The following is a 16,176-nucleotide window of genomic DNA, read 5'->3' as shown; positions in this document are numbered from 1 at the left end:
TTATCGTCACTTACTCCCCTAGGTGTATGAGCAGAAAACCAATGGGCTGGAAGCAAAAGAACGTGGGCACAGTGGGAGTGTGGGGCAGCTCTCGTTGTGGTGTCCCTTTCCTGTCCCAGGTCACCTAAATGGCAGAACAGTACTTTGAAGCCTTTTTGGATAGCACTGTGCTCCATTAGAACCCATTTCCAGCACTTTTGAGTGTTATATGATGTATATTTTTTATAATTATACATAGATACATAAACTTGAGATTCCACGAAAGTTAGTGGGGGCATAGTTTGGAGGCTCTGAGTGTTAAAGCACTCATTTTTTTTTGTAAGACTTAAAATTTGGGGGGAAATCAGAAAAGGGGACCAAGTGGAACCCATAACCCCAGTGAAGGAACATAGAGTTAATGCCGTGAAGACAAGTAAGGCATGGTTACTCTTGCAGAAGCAGTAACTGGGGGGATGGCTCATTCTGTGGTCTAGAAGTCCTGTTTCCGCGGGGCCTGGAAGGTTGGACTTGGTCAGTCCATCTTTGACCTGCCTCCACTCCACTTTGCCAGAAAAGTTTGAGACATGGAAGTGATGATGGAAACCTCTCTGCAAGCACTTTTGCTGACTCAGAACAAACCACAGAGGTGACAAGTTTAAACTTGGCCCCGTAGACTGGTTCCAGGGGTCAGTGACTGCCCTGAAACACAATATGAAACGTAGCATAGATGCACTTTTCTAGGAGAAGGCAATAGTTCTATGTCTCATAAAAAGGTTAAGAAATGATGATTTTACAGGGAGCAATTGCTTGATTAGTTGGTTTCTAGTAACAGTCCAGCATGTATGGGAGAGGCGGCAAACATTCATGGCAGGGTATGCCACATACACTGGCCCCACCGCCATGTTTAATGCTACTTCTCCCTCCCCGTTCCATGGCTCACACCTGTAACGTGGGAGAATGTGGATGACTGCCTATAGCCAGGACACAGCTGCACATGGGGAGATGTGCACTGAGACACCCTGGTGGGAGTGCTGGCAGTGAAGGGGAGAATTGAATACACTCAGTGTGGGGCCCATGCCTGACGTGCTTTAGGGTCATTTCTTCTGCACTTCACAGCTGAAGAAAGCAGTTTCAAGGGCCATTTTCAACACATCACTAAATCACACTTCCTTTCTCAAGGATCTACAATGCCTTCCTATTACTGCCTCTTAAATGAAATCCAAATTCCTTGGGCTGGTGGTGTTCAAGAGCACCCATCATCTTTCACTGCCGCAACACCCACAATGTACCTCCCACCTCACACATGTCATCTAATTTAATCCATACAGACAAATGTTATCACTCCCAATTTGTAGCTGAGGCTCAGAGGGGTTAAGTGACATGTCCAAAGCTGCCAGGTCATTAGGCACCACCGAGACTAGGTTTAAAGACCAGCTTCTTTCCCCTGCTGCTTCGTTTCAACTCCCACTGCTGTCTGGAGCAGCTTTCTGGAAGGGGGACCTCATTCCTTTGAGAAATGTTGGTCTACAAACTAAAATGATCCAGTTAGGTCTGATTTTCGGAGAACACCACTAACTCCCCCAACATTGCCTGTGCCCTCTATATCCTCAACACATAGCCTTTCGATATCCATATCCATTTCATGTGTACATTTTAGGTCTGTTCCTTTGTGTCCCCTGAAGTGGCTGTAACAGGTTAAGGAAGCAGACTGCTCTGAGTCTGCTCCTACTAAGACCCACTCACAATGAGCTGTCACTCAAATTGTATCATTTATCCCTCAGGACAACTGCACAGATTGTCCTCACAGGGATGTCTGCCATTTGGTGGGGGAGGCGCTTGTGGCCAAGAAGCTTAACCATGAAGAGTTAAGTGGCAGTGAAGAGGGGGAAACGCAAAGCTTTGAACCCTCGTCCATGGGCATGCTGCTGGTATGGCCATCCATCAGAGTCCCTGCCCAGTGTTTTGTTTGTTTGCTCACCTGCTGCTTTGCACTTTCAGCCATGACCCTCCTCCCTGGTTGCTCTTCTCTCTGTTCCTACAGAAGCATTCACCTATGCTTTCTCTGGACCCCGCTGCCAGGTACCCCAGAGATGCCTAATTAAGAAGCTTGTGGAAACATTGAGTAACTTGTCTCTCACTCCTGCTGATTTTCAAGAATCACTTAGGGCAGCATTTTCTAAAATGTGCTTTTAGTTTGCATCGTCCATGAGAAAAGTTTCCATGGTCAGATAAGTTTGGGAATTCACAATGGAAAACACAGTCTACCTGAGCGTTTCTGAGGGACGGTGAAGCCCTAGATCTAAGAGAAGGGTTAAACCTACTAAACCCTGGCACTCCTCAAAATCAAGGGACCAGGCTCTTTGTCCCTATGCAGTGCCTGTGACTTGGGGAACATTGATCTCGGGAGCTCCGTGTGTGGGTGTAAACATGCTAGCTGAGGGGGAAGGACTTTGATGTGAAAGGACGTACTGTGTCAGGAAAAACGATGAAACTCAAGTGAAGAAAATGAAGCTAAGAACAACTTGGCAAACCTTGGGCCACAGAGAGAGGGTCTGCAGCGAGGGAAACAGTTTGCGCAGGCTCCTCTGTGCTGGCTCACAGACATGGCATTATACTACGGTGATTCATGCAAAATGCAGTGGCATTTTACAACCGCGGCCATAAAGAACAGTTCAGATGAAAGTCAGTGAAGCCCGTGGGTTTCGGGTACTGGCACACTGAGGGGGGATGCAGGTGCCTTGGAAGGTCCTCTCCTACTCCCCCGACATCATGATGTTAAAGGTAGGGGAAGCGAGGGCCAGAAATGCTTTGCTTCAAAGCAGAATAAACTGGTCTGCATCGTGGAAGGTGAGGTATGGCTATACAGAGCCACCTTGTCAAGTGGGGTTCAGGAAAACAAGCCTCACTGCCCTCTGCAAGGTGACCTGGGTCAGCTCCATCAGCATGAAACTGTGACAGTGTGGAGGGCCAGCCGAGTCATGCTCCTTCCCTTCTGTGCGATTCTCATTCTGTAAACTTGCTTTATTTCTAAAGGGGGTGTGTCTTGGGAAAAATGTTAGAAGAAACCTGACTTTCATTCCAACTAATACATTTCTTTCCAGCAGAAAGAAGTAACTTGCAGAGTGGCTAATACCTCACTTGCTACTTGTGCATTCTCTCTGCCTAAAGAAGCGAAGAAAACAAAACTGGGCGTGGCTTCAGGCAACTAAATTGTTTGGAATCTTGCCTCCTCTCCTCAGTCTGGTCCTCTGAGGGCTGCTGGAAGAAATGGCAAGAGCTTCCTATTATCCCCAAGGAGTTCAAGTCTTTGTAATTATCCTTGACATTTACAAAGAATTTGCTTAAAGCACCTTATAACTAGTTCCCTTAGGCTGAGATTCAGCCTCACCCATGAGCTCTAGAAGTCATATTTCAGCAAGAAAATAAGACCCAACATTCATGAACTTAACCTTCAAAGTCACAAAGAAGAGCCTGGACAGGGGGTCTTCACAGATACTGACACTTCTTATCCACTTCCACTGCCCTCAGCTTCTGCAGTGTCCCAGAACCCAGTCACTTCCTATAACTAACACTATTCTGGAGTTTCTCAACATATGTGGCATGAAGCTGGCTTTGAAAAATACCGTTGAACTCCTCTATTTTGCTGAACTCCTGTACCTTTCTGTTTCACATTATTCCTGTTGTTATGCCAGTTCTATGAGGACCAGGACTTTCTCTGTCAGATAACTGCTGTGTCTTGGAGCCAAGTGCCATGTCTGTGGCAGATGTTCAATAAGTATTTGTTGAATGAACACTGAATGAATGAATGAATGAATGAAATTATGAAGAAGGAATAATAACTTTGTGTCTGGAAAGAGTCAGGGTTATATCAACATCTGGCTTGTATAGGTTAATATTGCTCAGGTAGACAGAGACAGAGAGAGAAGGAGAGAGAAGAAGGGAGGGAAGAAGAAAGGTGGGGGAGAGAGAGAGAGAGAGAGAGAGAAATTGATTTGTGTCACCCTTCACGATTCTCCCCTCTTACCACCATGGTCTGTATAAGTGGCTTTGATTTTATTTCAGAGCCTATTTAGAAATTTGGGCCCCAGAGTGTACAGAAGGCTGTAGGTAAGAAATTAAATCCTCTGATCCACGGTAGAGTCAAATGTTCACACACTCAAGAGGAAACTACTTTATTTCTTCCTTAGAAATCAAAGTCTACCTTACAGATGCACAGACTTGAGAAATTTGCTCCCAGCCCTCTCCCAAGAATCTCCATGTTCTGAATTACTTTTTATTTGTCACCTTCCCCCTTTAAAGTAGAAATAGCCATATTTTTATTGGTATCTTATAAAGCTTTTATATGAGGCATCTAAATCTTCCACACAGATACTCATTATACCTATAAAAGGTTTCATTATTATTTGTTGGTTGAAGCTAATTTTTCTTTTTATATTTTCACAAAGAAAACATAGTTAAGGTTTTATTAATATTTATAGCTCTTCTAATCCATGACAAACTGCAAAGAAGTAAGATTCTAACCACGTCTACTCCTCACGAGTCCTGTCCCGGTGATTTATGGGCGACTGCACTTCCCAGGAGGTAAACTGCCCCGGCTAGTTACTGCCTGGCTGACCCCTGGGGAGACCGACCCATAGAGTATTTCCAGTCACTGGTTATTTATAGTACATTAGGAAACTTCTGGAAGTCAAGATAGAGATTTTTGCACAATGAAAGATGAAGTTTCTATACTCCCAAGAGAGCTGTGTAATTAGGAGAAGTGTGAGGAGGGGACAGAGTGGAGAAAACGATGAGCTCAAACAAACTCTGATGGCTGCCAAGGGGTGGTGGCCTCAGGGGTCGCTGCCGTCACAACCGAGAGGTAGGAGGCGGTGGGGAGGTGTGAGAACCAGGGGCCATGGACTGACTGCCTGGCCGCCCAGGGGAAAAGCCGGCCAGAAAGGCTCAGGCCAGCGCAGGTCTTACCTCGGGGCTGGGGTAGTGGGCAGGCTTGCTGCCCTCACTCTCGCTAGAGCTGCTCTCGGTGTCCGAGTCGGATCCGGAGCTGCTCTCCGAGTCACTGGATGAACTGCTGCCGCTGCTGCTGCTGCCGCTGCTGCTGCCCTTGCTGGAAGGCACTGAGGCTCTGCAGTTGGCCTGCTGGACCACGGCGCTGCCAGCCCACAGGGTCCCCCGGGAAGGAAAGGGAAGGAAAGCCAAGTGAGCAAACACGAAACACCACTGAGCAAGCTGTCATTCCACCAGAGGAGCAGGAGGCACAGGCCGCACATCTGTCAGCCATCACTTGGCACTCAAAGAGCAATCATCAAGGTCAAAGGCATTCTAATGGTTAAACGAAATAGTACCTACATATAAATAAAACTGGGAGTGAAAGTTGGCGCCCCTTGATTGACGGGCACACATTATTTGTGTGGTCATTTTAGAAGGGAAGGTGGTATAATTCCAGAACCGCTGTTCCTATTTTGCTGCTCCTTCTGAGAATAGCTTTTCAAATGCATCCCCAAATCTAATCATCTACAAAAATGCAAGGAAATCCAAAATGCTGGAAATAGTTTGTAAAAAAATGAAAATTTCTGTTTGCTTTATTTTAGGACGTGGGCTGTGAGGATGGACACAGTGTTCTGCTCTGTGCTTTCAATGGCCTGCTGGAAGGTTCTGGAGACCGCAGGACCGGCAAAGTTATATAGTCTGGGCTTCCCACCTCTTCCCGCCCATACACTCGAATGCTGTCGCCTTTATAGGAGCCGGCTTGCTGAGTAAACAGTAATTTTCCTTTGAGCTCTTTATGAATGGACTAAAGATCCATTACTTACACATTTTTTTTAATATATATATTCCATACTTTAAAATTCAACCTTAGTATAGTTAGGTTAGTATATATTCCATATAGTTAGGTTAGTATATAGTCCATACTTTAAAATTCAACCTTAGTATAGTTAGCAACAGCATTTCAAATTATACTTTATGTTCATTTCCATGCTGGAACTTGCCAGCAAGTTACAGACTCAAATCATACACTCAAAGAGAACAGGAAAAATGGTCACTTTCTAATGGTAATTAATTAACCACAAAAATCCAGATAGCAGACATCCACCCAAAGAGTGAGCCAAAAAAAAAGTTTTGGTACTCACATAATATTCAACATCTTCAAAGTCTGTATTAATTGCTTCTACACACACCTGAATTTGTTCTTTTGAGGTCATATTTTAAACCCAGAAAATGCAGTGACCACTTTTTGATGTCGAGTCAGCAAATATGAGCTTGGCCCTTCTAATTGGGACCAGTGCTCAACAGGAGTGGACATTAGAGAAGGCCAGGGGCTGGGGAGCTTGTTAGGGTTTAGAGTTTCAAGTGCAAAGCAGCCCGGACAAGGTAAAGGAAACTTTTCACCTTCCCCTTAAATCTTTGACAAACGCTTTGCCCAAAGATAGAATCTCATAAATCTTCGGTGTGAGGGGTTAATGCTCATTGGAGCCTGGCTTCTAGGAGAATGCCAAGACAAGAAGCTGTCCTGTAGGAGATATCTGTAGGAGAGTTGGAACATCATCTTCTCTAGTGGTTTCTATGTCCCCCACCAACGTCATGGTCCATACCTACTGTGTGACAGTAGACAACATCTGCACATTTAGGACGTGGGCTGTGAGGATGTGTCAACATCAGACAACATCTGCACATTCATGTCTTGCCTGAACTGGCGTGACTTCTTTGGCAGCCTCTCATTTGTGTCTGGGGTTGAGTGAGGAATCCTGGCTCTTTGGACAGAGGCAGGGAAAGGAAGGCTAGTGATCAAAGGGCTGTGATACCACTTTCTTCCCTCGTGAGCTAAAATTCACCTTTCCCGGTGGCTGAGCTGGGATGCCTACTGTCAGTGGGGTCATTAAAAACAAAAAACCTTAGATTCTGGCCAAACATGAACACCTGGCATCCATGTTAACAGCCTGTTAAGAGACTCCCAAAACACTGGGGAGAAACAGCAATAAACAACCCCCCACTAAAAAAACCAAACTCACATCCAACAACCCCATGTTAATAGTTTGTCAGCAGGCCCCCAAAACACTGGGGAAAAAAATTCCAAAAACAAACTAACGCCTCCTCCCCAATTAATAAAAACCTAAACCTGAAAACCCCCTAAAGTGAAGCAACACATGGTAGAGGGAAGAAATATGTCTCCCTGCCACATTCTGGGTGACATCTGCTGAAGACTGAGAAATTAGGACGGACCAAGAGCTTAGTGATTCACCAACGTGATGGCCAAAGGCTCTGAGCACAGAGCAGTACCGTCCACAGGCTTTAACTCAAACAACAAAGAACCTGTGATGCGCCTGCTGTGTGTGTCTGGGCATTGGGTGAGCACAGCAGAAGCGGCAACATGGATGGAGGGACTGCCTGCCTTTGCAAAAGCAGCACTTCGATCTCTGGGAAAATGTCCATTAACCAGTTCCCGTGCTGCCTGCCTCCCTTTCACGAGGGGCTGTCCTATAGGAATGAGACACACCAGCCCAAGGAGACAGATTCTCTTGGCCGAATTACGTTGGTGGAAAAGCCTCAGGCTTTCATGTCTTCCTTCCTTAAATTAGGAAATTCACTTAAAATGAGTTTTACTGGCATAACTATATTTGTTTTTAAAACAGTTGAGAGAGCCAAGAGTTTTAGGTTCTTCTTCATGTTTTGCTTGTAAGGAGGGTCACGATTGACTATATTCATGTTTCAATGGTTGGGGTAGAGAATGTGTCACCAGAAAGAATCTGTGTTAAGGGTGGGAGCCTGGAAGGACTCTAGTGGCTCCGGCTGTGGCATCAAGAGAACTATCCCTCCATCCACAAAGGCTGCTCCATTAACTGGTGTTTGTGCGGGTCCTTGGGTGTCAACTGGTTGTTAATAACTGCTCTTGTCATGACTGCATGAGGCTGCTGTGCTTTTGCTGAAGCAGCTGCAGCAGGGAGGGTGGCAGAGTAAATTCTAGGAAGCTGGATGGGATGGTTGTCACAGTGACTATAATAAAAGGGTTGGCTTAGCTATTCTGGGAGGCCTCTTTAGAGTCGCAGAATCAAGATGGAAAAAGATGCATCGGAAAGACCTTCCTGAAAGACAAGGCTGTATATATTTAAAACTGCCAACTGAAATTTTAGCGTGCCAATTAGATGTCATGTTTCTGTACCAAAGATATTAAAAAAAAAAACTTAATTTAAAAAAATTAACTTTTTTCCTGAAAAGATAACATAGATCGGTTGGCATGATGACACAACCTTTGATAATTTTTACGAGAGTTCTTGGACCCTATGCAACATGGTGCCACTGAGTCTGCAGACATGAAAACATCAGTGAGATCATGGAATAAGTCTTTGTGTCACCCAACTTAGCAAAGTGCCAGGGACATAGTAGGCATTTGAATGTGATTACTGAAAAAAAACAAAAAAATAGAAAAAACCTGTCATTGGGCTAATGAGTTTTTTTTAATAAGCATTGAACCTTTCCAAAAGGTTACAATCTCTCTTTTCCAATAAAAAAAAATATTTAAGAGAATTTCAGCACCTCTTGTGCTCTTCCAATTTTGACACTTCTTCCTTTCAGAGGATATTTCTTTAAATGTTCTCTAAATTTCATCTGCTATAATTTAAGTCCAGTTCGCTCTTAGATGGTTTATTTAATTTTTGTATTTTGATTTCATGAAATGTTTTGCTGTTTTCATGAGTGGTCAAGACCAAATACACTTTGAGAGAGTCCTGGCTTTATTCTAATGACCTGCTTTCTATGTCCTTTCCTTTGGCTGCACTGACACATTCCTTTCAGAATCTGGCCTGGGCTAAGTCCGAATACAAACAGTAAAAGAAAAGATCTGGAAGCTAAATGACAAATCCTGGATCTCAGAGTGAAGGGTGCATTGTGTGGCCTGGATGAACACCCATAGCCGTCCACAAGCTTTCAACCACCAAGTAACTGGGAGGCAAGCTGTCTGCCTGCTTGGCACCGTATGGACACTGTGATGCCCGACAATGGTGCCTCGCATCCTGTGGGTGCTCCACTGGTCTTGGCCGAGTGATAATATTACAGAGGAGGCCACGGCACTTTATCACTCAGCACTCAGTATGAACTCAACAAGCACTTGACTTCCAAACTATAATCGGTCCCCTAGCAACAGTGTTCCTGTATCGAAAGCATCTTTAGTGATATCAATTGAGCTAAAACTATAACCATATGATGAGAAGTGAAAATGGCAAAAGCTGGCACAAAGTTTACTGTTTACTTTCCAAAAAAACAAAGCTGATAGGATGGTTGGTTCTGTACTAACCTTTCTTTGCTCTGTATTAACGGCCAGAAACAATTCTGTTAAATGTGGCTTTTGAAGCTCTTCATGGTCTGGCTTCAATAAGATCTCCAGCTTTACCTCAATGGGTCCGTCCCTAAACTGCAGTCATAATAATTTCTCATGATTTTGACCACCTGTGCCTGGTTACAGCTGGGTGCCTTTGCACATGCCATTCTCTGTGTCAGAAACTCCTTTCTCCCTTTCTTCCATTATCATCTCCTCACACTCCAGCACTGAACTGCTTCACTGCCCTGTTCCGTGAATTTTTTCCCAATTTCCCCACACATAATGGAGGTTTCCTCCCCTGGACCCCTAGAACACAATGCCCATTTCTCTACTGTATCCCTTACCATATTAAGGATAGGAATAACCTAATTTATCCTTGCATCCCCAAAGCTAGCAGAGGGTCTGGCATAAACAGATTCTCAACAACTATATGAAAGAACTTAAAAGAAAAATGATTCTTGATCCAGCATGTAAGTCAATGTATTTGTTATACTATGAAGTCGCTAATGAGATGTTCATATACACAACATATGTATCTTTTTCTGTTGCCTTGGGACTGGCTAGGATTTCATAAAACTGATATCTCTAGAGAGCTACTGTCTATGTTACAGACTGCAAATTGAAAAATCTACAGGGGCCAGGTGAGTAGTATAAAGGAGTGAAGTCCAGGTATAAGAAAGACAAATGCCTAACACATGATGATAAATGACAATGGACCCTTGGCTCCCTGGCAGGGAAGGAGTCAAAGTGGGGAGAGCCCCGTCTGGTCTAGCACCGCTCTCCATGTCAGCATACCCCTGCCATGTGGAAATGAGAAGCCCTAAATCCTGATGTTTATACCAAATCTCCTGATTTTCAAATGCTAGTAACTAATTTGAAAAGTCTAACAATGAAAAGTTCCACTGTATTTCAGCAATGAAACGCATCTGTAGGTCAGATGAGGCTTGTAGAGCACCAATTTGAGACCCCTGATCTACTTCCTATTATTACACATTCTGAAAGCCTCTGATGCTTCCATCTAAAAGAAATGGACAAAAACAAAAAACAAAAAACAAACTAACAACAACAAAAAAACACAGCCAGGAGTTTTAACTCTCTCGGGGATTTAGATTAGCAGAGACAAAGAAGAGGTTAACCAAATACACTCAATCAATGCACTTATTTAAAACATTTTTAAAATTTAAAATAATTGATTCACCAGAAGCTGCAAAAAGAGTAGAGACATATCATGTACCCCTCATTCAGTTTCTCCTGTGGCTTCATCTTCTATAACTACAGTAGAGTATCAAAAGCAGAAAACTGACAATGGTACAATGTGTATATTGTTCTACATAATTTTATCACGTGTATAAATCTGTGTAACCACCACCACAATCAAGATACAGAGCTGTCCCATCACCACAAGGCTCTCCCTCATGCTATTCCTTTAGAGTCATGCCCATCTCTCAGCCTCATCTATTCCTAACCTCTGGCAACTACGAATATGTTTGCCATCTCTTGAATTTTGTCATTTAAAAAAGTCGAATAAATGGACTCATATATTGTACATCCGTTTTTTAATGGGATATAATTTAAGTATAGTATACGTCATTTTGAGATGGACATTTTTTTCAGTCAAGATAATGCCTAGAGATCCACCCAAGTTGTTGAGTATATCAAAAGCTTGTTATTTTTTATTGATTCCATGGCATGGATGTTTAACCATTCACTCACTGTTTAACCATTCAACCACTAGGGGCACTTTGGTTGCTTTTAGTTTTTGGCTATTATAACTACTATTATAACTACTGGCTATTATAACTACTATGAGTATTTGTGTAGAGGTTTTTGTATATGTTTATTTCTCTGAGACAAATGTTAAGGGATGTGATTGTTAGGTTGTATGATAAGTGTATGTTTAGGTTTTACAGAAACTGCCAAATTATTTTTCACATATTTTGCAGCTCCACTGTTTGATGCACCCACATTTAAGATTGTTATGCCTCCCTGCTAGCTTGCCTCTTTTACCACTGTATAATGTCCCACTATGTCCTGGTCATTTTCTTTGCTCTGAAGTCTACTAATGGCTATCGTAATATAGGCATTCTGGCTTTTTTTGATTAATGTCTTCATGGTATATAGTTTCCATTCTTTTACTTTCAGACTAGCTGTATTGCTACATTTGAATTGAGGTTCTTGTAGACAGCATATAGTTGGGTTATTATTATTTTAATTTCTCTGCCAATCTATCTTTTAATTGGTGAATTTAGCCCTTTTACGTTTAATATAATTATTGATATTGTTAGAGCTTAAGTATGCCATTTTACTTTCTGTTTTCTGTTTGATCCCTGTTTTCTTTTTTCTGCCTTCCTAATCCTTAAAACATATTTTAAGATTACAAATATATATACACATATATGTGTGTGTATACATATATGTATACACACACATATAGATATGTACATATATATGTATATATACATATTCAATTTACTGAAACTAAAAAAAAAAACAAATAAAAATAGTTCACCCATTTCTCCCACCATCCCCTCCACCTCTGGCAACCACCATAATAGAATAGAATTATACAAAAATAGAATACAATTGTATTTGATTTATTTACAGTGTTTTTGAATTTATCTCTCTGTACAGTTTTAAATCACTTTCTAGATGCTACATTACACATGACGTGTCACGGCCTACTGGTATTATCATTTTACCAACACAAGAAAGCGTAGAAACCTTGCCTCCTCAATTGTCTTAATTCTTTCTCTTGTATGCATCAAGAACCACATCAATGTTTCAAATTTTTCTTTCAACTGTCAAACACATTTTAGAAAACTCAAGAGAGGAAAAATTTATTGTATTTACCCTCCTTTTACTCTTTCTATTGTTCCTTTTCCTTCTTGATATCATTTATTTTATCAAGATCCCTTCTTTTACCATTTCCTTTCTGTTTCAAGAACTTCCTTTAGCCATCCTTTTTGGGTAGGTCTGCTGGTGACAAATGCTCTTAGTTTTCCTTCATCTCAAAATATCTTCATTTGTCCTTCATTTCTGAAGGAAATTTTCAATAGACATAGAATTTTGCATTGACAGTTCTTTTCTTTCAACACTTGAATAATGATGTGCTATTTCCTTCTGGCCTTCATTGTTACTGAATATAGGGTCATTCAAACTGTTTGGATTGTTCTACCCCTAAAGGTCAGGAGTTGTTTATTTCTCATTGCCTTCAAGATATTTTTCATCTTTTATTTTCAGAGGTTTGACTATGGTGTTTCCTGGTATGAATTTATTTGGATTTATTCTGTTTGGGGTTTGCTAAGCTTCTTGAATATGTAGATATCTTTTGCAAAAGTTGGAAAAATTTTAGCCATTATTACTTTGAATGCTTTTTGAATCATTTTTAAGCCCCTCTTCTCTTGGTACCCTAATGACACAAATGTTAGATCTTTTGTTCTAGTCCCACAGATCTTTTTTCTTTTCTTTAGTCTGTTTTCTTTCTGCTTTTCATATCAGCAATTTCTATTGTTCTATCTTCAAGTTCACATATTCTTTCTTTGTTTCTCTTCATCCTATTGTTAAGCTCATTTGTTGGATTTTAAAATTTTAATTATTTTATTTTTCGGTTTTAAAATTGCCACTTGAATTTTCTTATATCTTTCTTTGCTGAGACTCTAGTTTTTCATTTGTTTCAGGTGTATTCTTAATTGCTCACTGAAGCATTTTATAATGGTTCTTTTAAAATCTTTATCAGATAATTCTAATATTTATGTCATTTCAGTATTGGCATCTGTTAATTGTCTTTTCTCATTGAGTTCAGATTTTTCCAGGTTTTTGTTATAATTAGTGATTTTTCTATTGTATCCTGAACATTTTTGGTATTATAAGACTTTGGATTAAAAAAAACCCTACTTGTTTTCTAGCAGGCCTCCACTAATAGCAGGCCAGCAAGGGTGAGAGGGGCCCCTCCTCACAGTTGGGCGAGGGTTAAAGGAAGTCTAGGCTTCCCACTTGGCTTTTGCTGATGAGGATGGGGCCACTTGCTTATTCCATACTGTTTGGCTGGAATAGAGCAGTTCCTATTTTAATGTTTTCTTCTTGCTAGGATACCCATTCCTGGTCCTTTGACTAGAAAGAGATGGCTTTTCTGTGGCATTTAAAAAAAATCTGTGCCTATTAGCAATTCCAGGTTGCCAGCTTCTCTAGCATTCACTCTGGGCTACATGAGGAAATAAGAAAACTCAGGGAACTCACTGCCATGTCTTTCCCAGGGTCTGGAGTCCCTAGCTGATCTGCCTTCTCTCTACCTTTTAGTCTTATGTTTGTTTTATTTATATGTATATATATAAACATATATAAAAATATATAAACATATATAAATATATATTATATATAAACATGTATATACGTTTAAGAATTTTAGCTGTACTTAGCAGAAGGAACAGGGAAAAGTACATCGGCATCTTGTCGCAGAACAGAAACCACCCACTTGAATTTATCAAGCAGAAAGAAACCAACCCTCTCTCAATACTTCTAGCCTCCAGCTCTGGGTAACTGTCTCAAAGGCTGATGAATGAAACAGCCATGCAGGTGTCTGCCACAGTGCTTGTCCATTTTATCACCTAGTCAAATTAGGCATTAATTCACTTACTTAAAAACCACTTATTGTGGAAATTAAGCTCAGATTTTATAAGTATGTATTCAAACCTAGAAAGAACGTGTCACTAATGATGCATATAGCCTTGTGAGAAAAATGCCTCAAGTGAAATGAGGCTATAAAAATGTTAAGGATAAAATGGTGAGACTTTAAGGACTTTGTTCGGAGTAAATGGCACGGGGGTAAGGGATGGTATTGGTGTGAGGTTTGTTAAGAGTACACTTTGTGCTAATACATCAGAGTGACAGCATGTGTGTTGTGTGTGTGTGTGTGTGTGTGTGTGGAGGAGGGAGCTGACAGACACTCAGCCATACACAGAGCCTGGAACACAGGAATCAGCTGGTCCTGGCTTCTCTAAGGGAAAAAGTATAACCATCAGAAACAGTATAGGATCATAAAAAGTAGATGAAACTGGCTATGAAAACTATAAAACAAATTCCAATACTGCTTGTTGACAATACAAAAACTACACATTTTTCATTAATCTAGAAAAATGAAAGAAAAGCTCTACAAATAAGTCAGAATGGAGCACCCATTCCAACACAAAATAATGACTCAAAACAATGGACGATACCTCTGTCAAGACCCAAGACCCCTGGGATTTTTTTTGTCACCTTATGCTTTTGTTGCCTCTTTACAGGATAGGTATTATTCTGCCACTTTATAGGTGAAGACAATGAGGTGTCTAATAAAAGACAGAACTGAGATTCTACTTGTAGAAATTTATCCTATGAAAATAATAAGGGATGTCTAAAAACAGTTATCTACAAGGATATGTGCTCCTGTTATTTGCAAAGGAAAACATTTATAAACAACCAGAATGCCCCCAAACAGGGGGTTAATTAGATAAATAATGATATAGTTTCATGAGGGAACACTCTTCCACAGTCTAGTCATTCTAAACATATTAGCAGAAATACTTCCTATGATGAAAAATCCTCACTGTATATTTGTGAGGAAGTGGACTTTTCAGAATACGCCAGTCATTTGAGGGCACAGAAATTGGCCAGGAATACCTAAATGTTGCCTCTCCTTTTCTCCTGGGAGAGGGTAGAGTTTTGCTGATTCTGGGTTTTACTTAAGAATCAGAGGGTCCCCATGTCTATAAACAGGCTCTTACAGGAAACTACTAAGTACACAGACTGTGTAAGTATTCTGTACTAGTTAAGTGAGGTCCAAGCATCAAAGGACTGAGGTGTGAGCACCCTTGAGAGACACCTGGGGATTGGCGCTGGTGCATGGTGGACTTGTTCGGTGGGGCCCCTCTGCTCCAGCTGTGCTTTTGTACCCTTTGACAAACAAGTTGAGGACATAATCCTACCTTACAGGGTATATGTGTGTGGTTTTTCCTTGACAGCCTACTGGCTACAAAGCAGCATGATCATAATTAGGTTAAAATATATATATTTATATATATATATATATATAAATATATATTACATATATATTTACATATATTTATATATATATAAAATTTATATATAATAGTTATATATATGTTTATATATATATAGTTATATATATATAAAACTGGAAGGATATATCCTCAAATGTTAACTGTAAATATTTTTGGGTCATAATTATGAGAATTAAATATTTTTAAAATTTTCTAAACTTTCCTATTGTTCACTTTTTCTCCAATAGAGCATATGCTACCCCTTTTAAGTCTATTTAATTGTGGAAGATGATTCTACTAATATAGTATTGCAATTAGCTTGCTCGTATTTATTTAGGATTTTGATAGGCTCTATTTACTGGTGAACTTGATATATATTTACATTTCCCCATTTTATATTTTGGGGGCAATTTTAGGCAGGTTTTGCATCATGGTGGTTTTAACTTAAAAGAATAAATTGGATAGTGTTTACCTTTTCATAGTGCTTTATAAAGTTTAAATAGTATGAGAATTACCTGTTCCCTGAAAATTAAGAACTTATAACCAGTAAAACCATCTAGTCTTAGAGCCTTTTATTTTTCTAAGTACTGGTCCATTTCTTCTAGGTTATGAAATTTGGTGTTATATACTTTTTCATGGTATTCTTGTATGATCCTTTGTATTTCTGTGATGTCAGTTGTAATTTCCCCTCTTTCATTCCTGATTTTATTTGTATCCTTTCTCTTTTTCCTTTAGTGAGTTTAGCCAGGGGTTTGTCAATTTTATTAACTTTCTCAAAGAATCAGCTCTTTGTTGCATTTATTTTTTCTATCTTTTTTTTTGTTCGTTTGTTTTTATTTATTTCTGCTC

General features: G+C 40.5%; 1 protein-coding gene across 3 annotated transcripts in view; it reads right to left on the bottom strand.

The window, feature by feature from the left end:
* Positions 1-16,176, bottom strand: part of AFF3 (AF4/FMR2 family member 3) — a 431,623-nt gene that overhangs the window by 33,274 nt on the left and 382,173 nt on the right. For all 3 annotated transcript variants that reach the window (XM_023525221.1, XM_023525223.1, XM_023525224.1), the window contains one exon: positions 4,945-5,131. In XM_023525221.1, coding sequence (XP_023380989.1) covers positions 4,945-5,131 — 187 coding nt within the window. The remainder of the gene's footprint in view (positions 1-4,944; positions 5,132-16,176) is intronic.

Source organism: Pteropus vampyrus, unplaced genomic scaffold, assembly GCF_000151845.1.
Source record: "Pteropus vampyrus isolate Shadow unplaced genomic scaffold, Pvam_2.0 Scaffold541, whole genome shotgun sequence".
NCBI lineage: Eukaryota > Metazoa > Chordata > Mammalia > Chiroptera > Pteropodidae > Pteropus > Pteropus vampyrus.
Note: the sequence above shows the minus strand (reverse complement) of the source record. Positions and strands in the feature narration are given on the sequence as shown.